Raw genomic sequence first — 17882 nt, 5'->3', positions numbered from 1 at the left:
CAGCACTAAACATCTTCGTCGCCATTTCAAAACTGTGCAGAAGGGTGTGTGGCTCCCCTGAGGGTTCAGTCGCCACAGAGTTACTGCATCTCACCTAGAGGTGTGGTATCTCACCCTCAGGTAAGGAAGGCATATGGCTCGGGACCCTAACACCTGCATCCAACACATACCCGCAGTGGGGGTAGGGCGAGATTGCTCCTAAGGGAGAGCAGAGTCCCAGGTCCCTAGCTGGTGGGAGGGTCCTATGTAGTGGGTGCTTAGGGGAGCAGCTTAGCGGAGCACATGACAGGGAGAGTATAAATAGGAAGCCATCTTAGAAAGAGCAAGCCAGTCAGAGGAGGAAAAGTGACAGGAGCAGAGGCTCTGCATGAGCTCTGCTCCAGAGGCGGGCCTAGCCTGGGAGGCCCAGGACTGAAGGAGAGAAGAGAGGAGTGGGAGCAGGAAAGCTCCAGGAACCGAAGGTACCCTAGGGCTACGGGCCGTGCAGAATGCCACCCGTACTCCTGCTGCTACCAGGAGGTAGAGGGGTCAGGCCAGATAAGGGGAACCGGTCCCTCAACTAGCGGAGAAACAGCAAGGCTCAACTAGAAACCGGAGACTGCAGCATTTCATGTACTGCAGGTAAAAGTCCACTCCAGTCTCACTAAGAAGGTAGCCACATAGGACACAGGGGACGGAACACAAGTGTCACTGGGTGTGAGGTGCAGGGAGAAGGCCAGAGAAAGGACACACAGAAGGGGGTCCTGCTAAGTACTCCAGAGCTATCTGGGGGTGGACTGAGCCCCTCACTGAGTATGCACAGCATGACGGGTGAGATTGCTCTGGTACCTGTAATCTGGACTGCAACAACTGTGAGTAAAGATCTTGGGACTGCATCACACGGACTCTGTGTTCATTACTGACTTACTGCACTACAACCACCATCTTCCACCCACACTGCCCTGAAGCTACACTCTTCCTGTGGTGAGTAATAATACCATTGCTGCAAAACCACCAGCTTCAGAGGACTGTTCCGCAGCGGCGGCCCCTTTTGCCCCACTCCAGAGGTGGCGTAGTCGGACATTATAAAACCCATATATAGAAATTACCCATGGATTGACCGCCCTGGATCACGGACCGGGTCACCACCACAGTGACTACAACCTCCAGCGTCTACTGGCCCGGCTCAGGGTACCCCACGGCCCAGGGGGCGCGTCAACTTCATAGGTCCCTGATCTGAGACCACTCCTGCAGCGTGATTTGCCCCACCTCTGGATCTCGTTGGCCCAGGCTATACGTCAGAACGTATTGCACCAGGGCTTGTCGGTGCTGCCACAGTCGCTGCAACATGGTCAGAGTTGAATTCCACCATGTCGGCACATCGCATTTCAGCCGGTGAACTGGCAGGCCCAACGACTTCTGTAGAGCTGTAAGTCGTTGAGCTGCGGGATGCAAACTGCGGAAGTGAGCACACAACGACCGTGCCCTCTGCAGAAGGCCATCTAGTCCGGGATACTGGGCTAACAATTTATGGACAACCAGGTTCAACACGTGAGTCATACAAGGCACGTGTGTGACATTGCCCCAGCGAAGGGCCGCACCCTGGTTTGCAGCATTGTCGCACACGGCCTTCCCTGGTTGCAGGTCCAGTGGAGACAACCATTCATGAAACTGGGTCTCCAGAGCTGACCACAACTCCTCAGCTGTGTGACTCACATTTCCCAGACATTTCACAGTAAACACTGATGCCTTGAGCCCTGCTGCCAGCATAGTAAGGAGGTGTGCAGGATTCCTTCTGCGCAGTTAGAAAGCAGGTGGCATTACCAGACAGGCTTTGGGTGCAGGTGGAGGACCAAGAGGAGGTTGAGGAGGCAGAAGCAGTGGAGGAACTTCTAGATAAAGAGGATTGACGCACAACTCGTGGGGACGGTAAGACTTGGACAGCAGCCCCTTGTCCTGCTGTCACCATAGTTACCCAGTGCCCAGTCAGCGACATGTAACGCCCCTGTCCATGCCTACTCGTCCAAGTGTCTGTGGTGAAATGCACCCTGTCACACACAGAGTTTCTCAAAGAAGCGGTGATGTTGTGTGCGACATGCTGGTGGAGCGCAGGCACACCTTTCTTTGAGAAGTAGTGCCGACTGGGCATCTGGTACAGGGGCACTGCGACGGACATAAGGTCTCGAAAATCCACTGTGTCCTCCAGGCGGAAAGGCAGCATTTCTGTAGCCAAGAGCTTGCAGATGGTGAAATTCAACCTCTTAGCTTTCTCATGGCTAGGAGGAAATGGTCTTTTACTTTTCCACATCTGAGGGACCGAGTGCTGGCTGTTGTGCTTAGATGGGGTTGAGTAGGGTGTCCCCGGCAAACTGCCAGTCTGTGAGGAAGATGCAGGCGGACATGTTAGGTTGCCATTATCCAAAAGTGGTGCTCTCGATGTCAGAGAGCGCTCAACACCAGCAGGTGTTTCCACTTCCCAATGAACTGACGACCTGCCAATCACACTGGCTGTTGCAGGTAAAGAGGTGGCAGGTCTGCGTCCAAAAACATGTGTGACTGCTGTCCCCCCAGTCACAGAGGATGAAGAGGCCGCGGATGCACAAGATGGGGCAGATGGTGGTTGGCCCAGCCTGCTAGGCCGCATTGTAGCACAGTGAGCTTCCCACTGCAACTTATGCTTCATATCCATGTGACGGTACATGCATGAAGTACTCAAACTATGGATTTTTTGGCCTCTACTTAGCTTTTGGTGACAAATATTACAGATAACACGAGTTGGGTCATCCTTATCATTCTGAATAAATGCCCACGCTATGCAAGGCTTAGTGCCCATTCGACCTGAAGAGCCACTACGACTTGTGGTCAGAGGCAGAGTTGTGGTTGAGGATGCAGTTGTTGACGTGCTTCCAGTACTCCGTCTCTGTCCAGGAAGGCGCAACCTAACCTCATCGTCAATAGCATCTGTGACGCTCCGCTGTGCTTGGTATCACAGATCCTAGAAGAGTGTATTGATGGAATCCTCCACAAGAGGCCCCCATAAACATTCACACATCTCCACCTTCCACCTCAGACCAGCAGAGGGAGCCCGTTAGGGATATAAATAGGAAAGGTGGAGCTAGGCAGTTCAGTTCCTCTGAAGAGTTCCTGCAGTAGAGAAGCCTAAGAGAGGTCAGTCTGCAGTGGAGCTCAGTCTAGTCTAGAGAACTCAGTTAATAGTTCAGCAGTGGAGCACGAGGCTCCTGCTAGCTAGATTCAGTAAGGCATAACCGGAATCCCTGGAGAACTACAAGTCCCAGGATCGCTAAGGTGCTGATACGTAACAGAGCCAGGAGATGCTTAGGCCCCGCATACTGGGAGCGTGAACTCCAAGAGAAGGCCCTACCACAAGGTCAGCCAGCGCAGGACAGAGACAAAGTTAGGCCTAGCTCCAGTCAGGTCAGAAACTTACTACGCAGAGGCAAGAAACAGGAGGCCCTACACCCGCTCATTGGGGAGGATCCTGATATTCACCCTTCACCCTACAGTGCTCCGGGATGTGCCTGAATTTCCTCCAGTAAAAGGTACTGAAGCGACTTCCGTGTCCGTTCCCGTTCTTGCTCTGACCCAGCTGGGTCACGCCTGTCCTGCATTCCCCCTGCATACGCTACCCTGAGACCTAGCTCCACCTGTGGGGAGCTATACCATCGAGCTGCCTTATCATGGGTCTCAGTGGACTGCTGCAGCGCTGGTGCTTCTCACCAGATACCACAGGTGGCGTCACGAACTCTTATAAAATTAACAATTATCCACTCTTTTAAAGAGTGACCCCAGGGTACGGGCCAGGGAGCCGACCACCGCGACATCCCCAAGGCCAGGCAAAGGCCCGGGTACCGAGTCATCCCCATACCCTGGGCTAGTCACATCCTTCTCCACCTCCTCCGTTGACCTCATCGACTGGCTGACTGTGGGTTGACAGTAAGTGGGATCTCCAACCTCGTCATCATCACCCTGTGTGTTTTCACACCCGTCGTCCTCAAAGCCAACCTCTTCCTGCCCTGATCGAAAAGTCAGGTTGTCGCTCCAATCAGGTATTTGAGTCTCATCATCGTCTTCATCATTGTCTCCACCAACAGGAGTGACAGTTTGGGAACGAGGGTCTACATTATGCTCAGAACCTTCTTCATTTGGTCCTGGATCCGACTTATAAAGATTCTGGGCATCAGTGCAGATCATTTCCTCGTCTGGATTAACAGAAGCTCTGGAGCAGACCTCCGTTTCCCAGGCTATAGTATGAGTAAACAGCTCTGCAGACTCAACCATCTGTGTTACCCCATACTCAGACGGGCAGCTGGAGACTTGGGAGCTGTGAGGAAGCAAGTGCGATTGGGGTGACACCTCTGAGGACTGGAGTATTTGTGATGTTGAAATTGAGGTGGAAGAGAGCCCACTTGAAGGAGCACTTGATATCCGCCGAAGCACCTGCTGTTTTTGTGCCTCATCTGGAATTTGTAGCGATGGGCGTGTCCGTAAGAAAGGAATCGTATCACATTGTCCACTAAAAGAAGTCGACATAAGATAAGATAAGATAAGATAAGATATACTTTATTTATCCCGGAGGAAATTGCGGACATCTTAGTTTGGCTGGAAGATGGTCTTTCTTCTGCAGATGTTACCCCCCCCCACCGCTGGGGGGCTCGACCAACCAGCGGACAGGCACCAGTATTGGGAGAGGGGGGCTGGCCGTCAGGGTCCACCGCGGCTCTGGTACAAACCCGGCGACACGGAGGTGGCACGAGCAGGAACGAACTGGCCGTGTCGGCTTCTCACTTTTTGAATTTTAGAAGGGCATGACATGCCTATATCTGTGTCTCCCCCTCCTTTTACTCCTCCACCTCTTTTCTTTTTGCATGACTATATGTACTTGTCACTTTTCCATGTGTTAGTTGTGTCTTCTGAGCAGTTTGTCAGCTTTTGGACACCTTTGAAGGTGTTTTCTATGTGTTTCTGTGTTTTTGTTTGCCTGCCATTGGTTTTAACGGTGTTCGAAGGTGTTCGACGAACAGTTCGATGAACAGTTCGGCGAACAAACGGGTGTTCGACGAACCGAACTCGAACACTACGGGGGTGGCTCAACACTAGTTATGTGCACTGCAGTCTGCTATATACACTGCCTGCCTATACACCCTGCCTGATATTTCTGCAGATGGATTAGTCCTCAGAAGGACTGTTTGTTAACATGGATATGTGTAATATTTTCTCCCTACACTTCCTAATACACACCCAAATCTCTTTACCTAGTTCAGCAGCACCTCTCGCTACACTGCCTGATTGCGTAGTATACTGACGAGAACAGCGACGCCAGGTCTGATATAGACCTGATGACTCTGTGCGGCCAGCCAATCACTGTAATGTCACAACCAACATGGCTGCTGCATCATAGTGAGTGGCAGGCCATCGCTGCATGTTGATTGGCGCTCTAAAGAGCGCCAAACATGCAGGGAGGAGACCCGAGCATCCGCCCGAGCATCTCGCAAGTACTCGGCAAGCTCCGAGCATCTCGAGTACTGAGATGCTCGGGCGAGTACCGAGTACTTGCGAGTATGCTTGCTCATCACTATTAGTAATCTTTTTTTACTACCTAAACAAGAAAAATGGTTTCCAAGTATCAGATTTAGCAATTTTTTTAAATTTTGGCAGACTTTACTCAATTAACAGGATATTTGATCTTTGATCAGAGCAATCCTATAAGATCAAACAAGTCAAAATTTTTGAACTTTCTGTATGTTGATCACATAGGCAACAAAAAATATAACATTTTCCAAATGAGAGTCAGCAGACATGTAAAATTTATGGGCTCAGCAATAAACCATAGTAACAGCTGCCGCCTGGGATGGTCGGGTATTTTTAGAATCTCTAGAGATTGTGTTTTCACTTTCAATGGTATCTCACAGATCATCATTGGATGGATTTATAGCTCTTGGTTAAGTAAAAGAGGAACAATCAGAAAACAATCAGAAAAGGATTCTATATATTGTTTTATACTGTATATCACCTGTGTATATTAAATCCCAACCAATAAAAAGCAAAACTTTCGACGAAAATGAACAGAGTATACCCAAATATGCAACCAAGAGGTTCAGCAGTTCCACCTTGTGGATGAGAAAATGTGTTGGATATAAAGGTGTAGAGGAAACTTAAAAGATAAAGTTATACATTGTAAACTATCTGCCTTTTATGCCCGGCGCAAAGCTCTGCCAGATCAGAGCAATAAAGGACTGCTCTTGCAGTCGATTCTACTGTTTCATTTGACCCCACATCAAGTCTTCCTCATCCAGACTGTTCTGTTGATGGGGCATCACTGCCAACGTCATGCTGCTTGATAGCTGGCTCCCTGCAGTTAGGCAGCGGAAAACCGATTGTCAATCAGCATGACATCGGCAGATACAACCCATCAAGAGGGCAGCGCAGGAGAAAACAAGCTGCCCTGTTGACGTAACATCAACGGAAGCCGCAGAATCACTGGCAGCAGCGGTCCATGACTGCTCTGAGCCAGCAGAGATCGGCGCCGGGCGAAACATGCAGGTTGTTAGCACCTACCTGCCTAATAGTTCTTAGACCTGTAGGAAAAAAATAAGCATAGTCTCGGATATCCCCTTTCAGGACATTGGCTGTATGCTCAGGGTCGTTGCAGCATGAATTTGGAGCCAATCAGATGCCTACCTCATGGTGTTGCATGCTGAATAAGTATGCTGCCTATCTTTAGCATAAGGAGTAACAAGAAATCATGGATGAAATGATCTGGCCCCCACAGTGTCCTGATCTCAAATCATCCAGTCTGTCTGGATTTTTGCTAGCCTTCATCCAACATGCTTGGAACAATCTCCTGCCGAGTTCCTTCAAACACTGTGTACAAGTACCTAGAAGAAGTGATGCTGTTTTGAAGGCAAAGAGTCGTCACACTAAATGTTGATGTCATTTACATTTCTCTTTTCTTCATTCACTTTTCATTTTGCTAATTGGTAAAAATAAACTAAAAACACTTCTATTTGTGGAATCATTCTTACTTTACAGAATTTTTTCTAAACCTATATAAAACTTTTTGAATTTTCGTATATTTAATTTCCCATGATAAGACAGAAGAAGAATCAACATCTTTGAAATGTGGTGCTGGAGAAGGATGTTATCAAATTGATTTGTTTGTTCTTCTTTCCATCCATGGTAAGAAGAACAAACAAATCAATTTTGGAACAAATCAAGCCAGACATGTCACTCGACACAAGGATCACCAAGCTAAGACTTTCCTACTCTAGACACCTCATACGAAGAGAGCAATCACTGGAGAAGGACATCATGGTCGGAAGAAGGAATAAGGTGAAGAGAAAGACCAGCAACCCAATGGATTAATACGATCAAGATAACGGCGGACAAGACCCTGGTTGACCTATCTAAGCTTGTACAACATTGATCTTCCTACGGAGAATTCATCCATCAAGTCACCATGGCTCAAGATCAAGTTGAAGGCCGATAAATAAATAATAAATACATTTACCATGACCATTAGTCTTCTTAAGCTGGCTTGTACTTTCCTACTAGGAGAAACATTACCCATAGACATCCTACATGTATAACACCAAGAAAATCTTTTGTTCAATTGCAATATTTTCTTTATTGGACATTTGTTACACATGGCCTATTTTGTGTGAAATCTAACTTTTTATTCAGATGCTCACAAAATTAAATTCAAAATACATTAATTTACTTTAATAAATACTAATAAAATAATGAATAAATAATCCAATAAATTAAAAGTAAATTGTAATATGTAGATTTTTTAAAAGCTCATGTAAATTTAGGATCTTTAGGATGGCGCTGGGTTAATACAATGAGCAAATTGTGCAATCTTTTCATAATAATCAATACAGATCAATCAAAGTCAAAAGTGTATGTTCCCGATGGAGCTAATGTGACTCTGAAATGTGTTAACTGTATACTTGATCCAAAGGGGGTTCATTACCATTTTCTTTGTAAACCAATATTGTAGTTGCCTCTTATTTCCATTTTTTTCTCTACCATAGTCTCCTTGTATTTTATAGGAATTTGGGAGATCCTTTGATATCTTTTGTTCTTCGCCATTAAATAAAATCATCAGTAAACCTTTAAGGGTGGTCATATGTTTTGAAGATTGTGTAGGGCTCCTCTTGTGACTTATTGTAAATATCTGTTGCTGAGGTTGGAACTGGGTCTGCTCATCTAAAAAGTAATGGAAACAAATATTCATCATCTGAAAAGCATCATTACCCATGGTTCATCTATTGATTATTTTAAAATTGGTCACACATTATTTTCATAAGCATGGACAGGAACAACAACAAAAATTTGAGAAAATCAGAAATCTGGATGTTTTTAGATGATTTTGTCCCACAACCTTGGAGAAGAAGGAAGATTTAAAAAGGTGAAATTCAGTCAGTGCAAGTAAATGTTGTGGTCCTGTAAATGACAAAAAGTATTTAAGGAGAGGTAAAGTTTAAAATAAGATATTTTATTGGTTTAATAAATATTTTAAAAGGAGAGTATAAAACCAAGGTTATAGGACAGGGCCCTGAGTAAAGAGGAAGTGGAAAAATCGGATGGATGTAGAGGTCAATGTTGAGTGGAGTTTGCCTAAAAGGAAAGAGGAGCGGTATTTAGAGAGTGACCTGTTTGACTCTACTAATTATTTCGGTATTGGTATAAACTATTACCTGTTTGGTCTAGTATGGCTGACCGTATAGTGGCTCAAAACCGTATGATAGTACGATAATTTAGATCACTCTGAAAAAAGGAGGGTGAAGGTCAATAAAGAACACAGTGGGAGGTTGGAGGGACTATGATGACAATGGGTGGTTTACCTGAGTTAAAGAGAAGTGGCTTTAGTTCAGTCGAGTCCTGTACCTATGAGGTAGTACTGGTTATGTGGCACCCTGCTGTTCACAGGTACCACAGGACCCAGGGTGCATGGACGGACTTCTCCACAAGAGGCACTCACTACATACAAACACCTCCACCCTTCCACCTCACACCACCAGGGGGAGCCCGTTAGGGATATAAATATGGAGGGTGGAGCCAGGCAGGGAGTGAGAAGTTAGTCAGAGAGAGAGCGTGCTGACGCTGAGAGCAGCGAAGACGCAGCGCGTCTGCTGCTGCGTATTGAGGGTCCTGAGTGTGGCCGACGGCAAGGAGGAGAGGAGAGAGGAGTTGAGGGGGCAGAGGAGTATCATAGGCTCACCGCGATATACAAACCAGACACTGGGTCCGCGCCTACAGAGTCCTTTATACCCAGTAGGGATCACTGGCATTCCAGGAGGACTACAAGTCCCTGGCAGACTTGAAGCTAGACCCATTACAGGACCAGGAACCACGAAGGCCCCAGCGTTACCAGGGATAGTGGTTGCCAGCAGAAGGTCCTACTACCGAGCAACAGGTGAGAACAGCACGACACATAAGCTAGGCCCAGTTGCAGGCTGGCCAGGAGCATACAGAGAGGCAGACACAGACCAGGAGGCCTTATACCCGCTCAGTGGGGAGAAGTCCTGAAGTGCACCCATCCTACTGAGTACCCTGGACCGTACCTGACATCCGCACCAGTAAAGGTATTGAAGTGAATCCCCTGTCTTTGTCAATTACTCCTGCTGCGCCATCCCGCCTGCACTACAAGTTCCAGCATCACCACCCACCAAACTCCACACTGCCCCGGGGACCCGCTCCACCTGTGGGGAGCAGAAACACCTCAGCTGCCATCCCATCTCCCCCGGAGGTCTGCAGCAGCGCTGGTAAACCTTACCAGGTACCACAGGTGACATCACGAACTATTTACTTCATTTTTAATTTTCCTATCCAAGTTACTATCCCCTTTTTGGTTGACGCCCTGGGCCATGGACCGGGCCGGCAACTGTGACCTATCCCCCACCAGCATCCATAGGCCCGGCTGCCGAGTACCCCATTGCCCCGGGGGCGCGTCAGTTATACACTCCAACACTGCACAGCTGGGTATCCCGCAGACATTTAACCTTCAACTTCAGGTAATTTACCCCAATAAATAACTTAGCTCTCCAAACCAATTGCAATGGAATATCTAATCTTCTCAATTCTTAGACCTTTCACCATGGGTTTGAGTGTATAACCAGTACTACCTCATAGGTACAGAACTCGACTGAACTAAAGCTACTTCACTTTAACTCAGGTAAACCACCGATTGTCATCATAGTCCCTCCAACCTCCCACTGTGTTCTTTATTGACCTTCACCCTCCTTTTTTCAAAGTGATCTAAATTATCGTACTATCATACGATTTTGAGTAGTGTTGAGCCACCCCCGTAGTGTTCGGGTTCGGTTCGGTTCGTCGAACACCGGGATGTTCGTGGAACTGTTCGTCGAACACCTTAGAACACTGTCGAACACCGTCGAACACCATTAAAACCAATGGCAGGCAAATAAAAACACATAGAAAACACCTTCTAAGGTGTCCAAAAGCTGACAATCTCCTCAGAAGACACTCTCTTTAAAAAAGCCGGCCGGCAATTCAGCATCGGTACCCGACAATTTAGAACAGAAAGAATAGACAATCACACACAGATTAGATAGATAGAAACATGTCAGTCACATATATAATAAGTACAGTGATAGTGTTGATTACTGTACTTGTCATTTAGTGTTAAAATAAAGGATTTATTAAAAAAAAAATTGGCGTGTGGTTCCCCATAATTTTAGTCTCTAGCGGAGGTTAAGCAGACGGCTGGGGCAGATGTTTGAAGCCTGGGAAGGGGGTAATACCCACGGAGCTTCCCAAACTACTAATATCAGCCCCCAGCGGAATACCTAGCCTTTACTAGCTATTAAAATGGGGGACCCCCAAAAAAAATGACGTGGGGTCCCCCCTATTTTAATAGCTAGCAAAGGCTAGGCAGACAGCTGGGGGCTGATATTTATAGCCCAGGAAGGGTGCCATGAATATTGACATTGGCTTCAGCCGGAATGGGCGTGATGGTAAGTATGGTTTAATTTAGAACATTAAAAAATTGTGTGTTTATTTCAATTAAAGGACGTTCATAGAAGCGCCATCTTCTGGCGCTGTACCTAACTCATCCAGGGCCCTGGTGCGGTGGCTCACTGGGTAATAAAGGGGTTAGGGCCAGCTTGGTATTATCAGCTGGCCCTAAGCCCAAAATTCATGCGGTCACGCCAATATTAGACATGATTGCCATGAATTTCTAGTAAAGTATTTAAAAAAAAAACACAACACCCAGAATAAAGTCCTTATTTGAAATAAACACACAATTTTTTAATGTTCTAAATTAAACCATACTTACCATCACGCCCATTCCAGCTGAAGCCAATGTCTTCTGCAATAAAAGTAAAATAATAAACCAACATCATCTTTACCTTTCCATGATTCCCAGGACGGCTCCAGCTCTGCTACATTCACATGACAGGCTGGATCGCAGCAGAAAGCTGCCATCCAGCTTGTCATGCCGCAGACACTGAGAAGCTCAGGCATGCGCTTTTCAATTAAAGGACTTTATTCTGGGTGTTTGTGGTTTTTTTTAACTTTGACTATGGGGTTAGTAATGGGGGTGTCTTATAGACGCCTCTCCATTACTAACCTGTGCTTGATGTTAGCTGGCATTATAAGCTGACATCAACCCTAGCCCTATTACCCCACTGCCACCGCTACAGGGCAAGAGTGAGGCTAAGTGCCAGAATTGGATGCGCCATTTCTGGGGCGGCTGACGGCTGGTGTTTTTAGCCTGGGAGGGGGCCAATATTCATGGCACCCTTCCTGGGCTATTAATATCAGCCCCCAGCTGTCTGCCTAGCCTTTGCTAGCTATTAAAATAGGGGGGACCCCATGTCATTTTTTTGGGGGGTCCCCCATTTTAATAGCTGGTAAAGGCTAGGTATTCAGCAGGGGGCTGATATTAGTAGCCTGGGAAGCTCCGTGGGTATTACCCCCTTCCCAGGCTTCAAACATCTGCCCCAGCTGTCTGCTTAACCTCCGCTAGAGACTAGAATTATGGGGAACCCCACGCCAATTTTTTTTTAAATAAATCCTTTATTTTAACACTAAATGACAAGTACAGTAATCAACACTATCACTGTACTTATTATATATGTGACTGACATGTTTCTATCTATCTAATCTATGTGTGATGCTCTATTCTTTCGGTTCTAAATTGTCGGGTACTGATGCTGAATTGCCGGCTGGCTTTTTTAAAGAGACGGTGCATGAAAACACTATTATTTTTTTTAATAAATCCTTTAACACTAAATGACAAGTACAGTAACCAACACTGTCACTGTACTTCTTATATATGTGACTGACTTGTTTCTATCTATCTAATCTATGTGTGATGCTCTATTCTTTCTGTTCTAAATTTTCGGGTACTGGTGTATGCCGCTGCTGAATTGCCGGCTTTTCATGTTTCACTGTGAGCACTGTTCCCATCGATTTGGGCAACCACTGTAATACCACAACCACCATGGCTGTGACATTACAGTGAGTGGCAGACAATCCCTGCATGATGTGAAAAAATCCAGTTACGCTTTTGGTGCACAAACAGTTATCGAACATAACCTCGAACAGCCAAATTTTTTGCAAATCGTTCGCGTTCGTCGAACGACTCGAACACCGCCCAAAACAGCTCGAATTTGAGATTGGCGAACAGTTCTAGTCGAACACCGCTTATCTCTAGTTTTGAGCTTCTATACGGTCAGCCAAACAAGACCAAACAGGTAATAGTTTATACCAATACGACAATAATTAGTAGAGTCAAACAGGTCACTCTCTAAATACCGCTCCTCTTTCCTTTTAGGCGATCTCCACTCAACATTGACCTCTACATCCATCCGATTTTTCCACTTCCACTTTGCACAGGACCCTGTCCTATAACCTTGGTTTTATACTCTCCTTTTAAAATATTTATTAAACCAATAAAATATCTTATTTTAAACTTTACCTCTCCTTAAATACTTTTTGTCAGTACCTCAATCAAACCAGGACCAGCGCAGATACAATATATATTTACATTTTATCCTCCTTGCAGCTTTTTTGGTTTACTGCCTTTATCCGCAGCAGGCCCTGGATGTAAATCTAATAGCGCCCCCTTATATATCATATTTATACGTGATCCTGTAAATGGTTTACAGGTTTTAGAGGCAAATGTTTGATTTCTATTTACAGGCAATCCATTAAATCTGGGAGCCACCCAACATATGACACCTCCAGCTTAGGAGCTGGGATACATGGACAGTCTAAGACCTCATTCAGATGTCAGTGATTTTTCTCAAACACAAAAAGAGACTGATTTTCATCTTTGATTTGGATCAGATTGTCATCAGTGTTTGGTCAATGTAGCATCCATATCTGAACTTGACCCTATCAGCTCTTCATATGTCTCTAGGCAGTGCCACACTTTTATTGCGTTTGATGTGGGGTGACACAAGAGCCTTTCTGATTTTTAGAACTTGTGCTGCTATGCAAGCAGGTAACTTGTAAGTTAATACCTTTACTAATCATTGTATCCTGAATCTACTGGCATTTAATTTGTGGCCTTGGCTCATTTTTCTGATCACCCAACTAATAATTCTGTCCATGACTTTGACCTCCTAGTATGACCCAGCCTTATGACTTTTTTCTCTGACAATTTGCTCAACCGGCCAGCAGCCACTCCATTGACTTAACCCAGGAGGCTATATAAGTCAAGATCCCTGTATAGAGGTTAAAGGGTGAAGGCCATTGTCTCCATAGGACCTTTTAAACATAGTGGCTTGTTCAACAACTGTCCATGAAAACCTTTTTTAGAGCTGCCAGACTTCCTTGAATGGAGTTCCATTACAGTCAGTATGTCAATTTTTATCATCAGAGTTTCATTAATTTCTCTTGTATGTAAAATTGTAAGAGGTTTCACAAGCTTCTCCTATCAGTCAGTGAAAAAAAAACAGAACACAGATGGCATCCAATTTTTTAATGGACCCATGGACTTGCATTGGTGAGTTTGATCTGCGACTCAGACGTAAGTGCCTTATTTTGGTGCAGACTAGTGATGAGCGAGCATACTCGCATATACTCGGTACTCGCCCGAGCATCTTAGTACTCAAGATGCTCGGAGCTCGCCGAGTACTTGCGAGATGCTCGGGCGGATGCTCAGGTTCCCTACCTGCATGTTTGGCGCTCTTTAGAGCACCAATCAACATGCAGGGATTGCCTGCCACTCACTGTAATGCCATAGCCATGTTGGTTGTGGCATTACAGTGATTGGCTGGCCGCACAGCGTCATCAGGTCTATATCAGACCTGGCGCCGCCATGCTCGTCAGCCTACTCCGCAATCAGGCAGTGTAGGGAGAGGTGATGCTGCTGCGTCAGAGAGAGATTTGGTTGTGTATTAGGTAGTGTAGAGAGAAAGCAAGTACATTACACATATCCATCTCAACAAACAGTCCTTCTGCAGAGATATCAGGCAGGCAGTGTATATAGGCAGGCAGGCAGGGTATATAGCAGACTGCAGTGCATATAACACAAGAGGCTCCATTCCAGTTCTGCCTTCTGCAACTGTTAGATATTTCTAGACAAAGGCCCAGGTCTCAGAGGCCAGGAATAATTTTTTTGGATCTTAATACTAATTATTTGATTAAAAGGCAATCCAGAGAACACCGTTTTTCTGCGCCATTTGCTTGTTGGCACTGCAGAATACAGCCAGGTCCTTTCCATATTACAGCGCTAAAAATCCAGCTACTTAAAACCGTGGTTTGTCCGTCACACGGATCACATATAATTGCGCTGAAAATACTGCCATTTTTGTCCTCCATTTAAATTTTTTTCAGTGTGTCAGTAAAGTTTTTGACACCGGTTTGCTGTTCAAAAGAGTTACCTACAGGCCAGGTATTTAAAACTGTGGTTTCTCCGTCAAAAGCATCACATATAATTGCGCTGAAAATACTGCCATTTTTGGACTCCATTCACATTTTTTTCCAGTGTGTCAGCAAAGTTTTTGGCTCCGGTTTGCTGTTGAAATTAGTTACCTACAGGCCAAGTATTTAAAACTGTGGTTTCTCTGTCACACGGATCGCATATAATTGCGCTGAAAATTCTGCCATTTCTGGCCTCCATTCTAATTTTTTTTCAGTGAGTCAGCAAAGTTTTTGACACCGGTTTGCTGTTCAAACTAGTTACCTACAGGTCAGGTATTTAAAACTGTGGTTTCTCCATCACATGGATTACATATAACTTCACTCCAAATTTAGCTATTTGTAGTGAGCATGGAAGATATTGTCCTCCATTTAAAATGGGCAAGGCGAGTGGCAAGGGACGGGGAACTGGATGTGATGGTGATGGTGCATGCAGAGGCCGAGGAGGAGGCCGTGGGCAAGCTGGAATTGTGCCACAACAAACACCCACATCTTCTCGCCCGACCTTCCTGTCCCAATTCCTAGGTGACCGCAGCACACCACTATTGAACACAGAGCAGTGTCAAAAGGTTGTTGGTTGGATGCTTCCAGTCACTTAGCCACCACCACCACCACCCTGTCTTCCACACGGTCAAGTCTCAGTAGCCGTGAGTCTGGACTGCATATTCCTCACCCTGATCCTCCTTCCTCCCACCATGCCGAGTGCCCGGAGACAACTGATCCCACACTAGGACTCTCTGAAGAGCTGTTCACTTTTCCATTTATAGATTCGGGCCTCTCGTCCGGTCCACTTGAAGCGGGGAAAGAGGAGATCGCATGTAGTGATGCCCAAATATTTGAGCAGCCACGGTCACACGAAGGCAACGGTGGGAAAGTGTCACAAGAGGTGGACGATGATGAGACACAATTGCCAGAAAGTCAGGAGGAGGACCAGGGTGCGGAAGTGGAAGACGAGGTGGTGGATGATATATAAATTGACCCAACCTGACAGGAGGACAGGCAGAGCGTGGACAGCAGCACACAGGGGGAGGGAGGCAGAGCACCCCAACAGGCAGGAAGAAACAGTGCGGTGGCCGCAGACAGGAGGCAGGCAACCGCTCCCCGTAACACCAACACGAAGGAAGTTGCCAGTACAATTGTTAGGTCTTCCCGAGTCTGGTTATTTTTTAAAGACTCTGCCGATAAACCCAAAAAGGCCATTTGCACCACATGCCAGGCCAGCATCATCAGGGGTGGCAAAACTAGCAGCCTGACCACCACCAGCATGATCAGGCACATGGCAGCAAAGCACCCAACTTTGTGGGCCAAACCCCAGGGTCCAGGAACAGTGTCTGCGGGTGGCCTTATTGCTTCTTCCGCTGTTGTACATGCAAGACAATCCCCTGTCCATGGTGCATGCGAAGATGCCTCCTGGCCTGCACCTGTCGTTGCACACTCTCAAGTAGCAGCATCAGGAAGCACGTTCACGTCCTTGTCCCAGCTCAGCGTTCAGTTGTCCATACCCGAGTCCTTGGAACGCAAGCGCAAATATGCAGCCAACTCCCCACAGGCCACACTACTAAATTCCCTCATTTTCCGACTGCTTGCACTCGAAATGTTGCCTTTTAGGCTAGTGGAGACGGAAGCATTCCGCAACCTGATGGTGGCGGCCATACCTCGGTACTTGGTCCCCAGCCACCACTATTTCTCATGGTGTGCCGTCCCCGCATTACACAAGTACGTGTCCCAAAACATTAGCTGTGCCCTCAACAACACAGTTACCGGGAAAGTCAACCTAACCACGGACACGTGCTTGTGGGCAGGGACGGTACATCTCGCTGATGGCCCTCTGGGTTAACATAGTGGGAGCCGGGACCCAGTCGGACCTTGGGACGGAACACGTCCTCCTGACGCCAAGGATTGCGGGCCCTAGGTCAATCAGGGTTGCCCCCACAGTCTACAGCTCCTGCACCTCATCCTCCTCAGCATCCTCCTACTCTTCAGCATCCATCTCTGAAATTACCACATCAGTCACAAGCTGGAAGCACTGCAGCACTGCCTCGGCCAAGCGGCAACAGGATGTTCTGAAGCTAATATGCTTAGGTGACAAACCGCACAATGCTGAAAAGTTGTGGACAGCTCTGAAAGAGCAGGCAGATCTGTGGCTCACACCGCTGAACCTACAGCCAGGCATGGTCATGTGTGACAATGGCCGGAACCTGGTGGTGGCTCTGAGGCGATGTAAGCTTACACACATACCATGCCTGGCCCATGTGCTTAACCTCGTGGTTCAGCGGTTTCTCAAATCCTACCCGGAGCTGTCAGATCTGCTTGTTAAAGTACGCCGCCTGTGTGCCCATTTTAGAAAGTCACTTACAGCTTCCGCCGCCCTTGTCGTGTTTCAGCAGCGTTTGCAGCTTCCGGCTCACAGACTGGTGTGTGATGTCCCCACGCATTGGAACTCTACACTGCAGATGTTGAGAAGGATTTGTGAGCAGAAGAGGGGAGTTGTTGAGTACCAGCATCAACAAGGACATCGATTTTCAGTTCAGACTCCACACATAAGACCTCGGGAGTGGACATGGATGTCAGACATATGTACCATCCTTCAAAGCTTTGAGGACTCCACCAAGATGGTGAGCGGCGATGACGCCATAATTAGCGTCACCATCCTGCTACTCTGTCTTCTGAAATGCTCTCTGCTCACAATCAAAGAGGATGCATTGCAGGCGGAGCACGATGAGATGGAGCAAGTAACCATACAGGGTGATTACACACAGCCAAGCCTCATCTCATCCCAATGTGGATTGGGTGACAATGAGGAAGAGGAGGAGGAAGAACAGGAGCTAGTTTCATGTGCTATAGACGGTACTACCTCCACAACTGTCATACCGTCTGTTCAGCGTGGATGGCCAGAGAACAGAGAGGAGGAGGAGGAAGGGAGCATGGTCAGTCATCCTCTTGGTGAGGACACGGAAGTCTTGCCTGTTAGCAGTCTGGCACGC

At 46.9% G+C, this 17882-nt stretch overlaps 1 protein-coding gene across 1 annotated transcript in view; it reads right to left on the bottom strand.

The window, feature by feature from the left end:
• Nucleotides 1–7651: 7651 nt before the first annotated feature.
• LOC141165381 (uncharacterized) overlaps nt 7652–17882 on the bottom strand; it is a 95681-nt gene continuing 85450 nt past the window's right edge. The window contains exon 10 of the mRNA XM_073650974.1: nt 7652–8208. Within this exon, the coding sequence (XP_073507075.1) occupies nt 8164–8208 (45 nt within the window). The 3' untranslated portion in view covers nt 7652–8163. The remainder of the gene's footprint in view (nt 8209–17882) is intronic.

Source organism: Phyllobates terribilis, unplaced genomic scaffold (assembly GCF_046119375.1).
Source record: "Phyllobates terribilis strain yellow unplaced genomic scaffold, ASM4611937v1 Scaffold_11__3_contigs__length_659146591, whole genome shotgun sequence".
In the NCBI taxonomy this organism is placed as follows: Eukaryota; Metazoa; Chordata; class Amphibia; order Anura; family Dendrobatidae; genus Phyllobates; species Phyllobates terribilis.
Note: the sequence above shows the minus strand (reverse complement) of the source record. Positions and strands in the feature narration are given on the sequence as shown.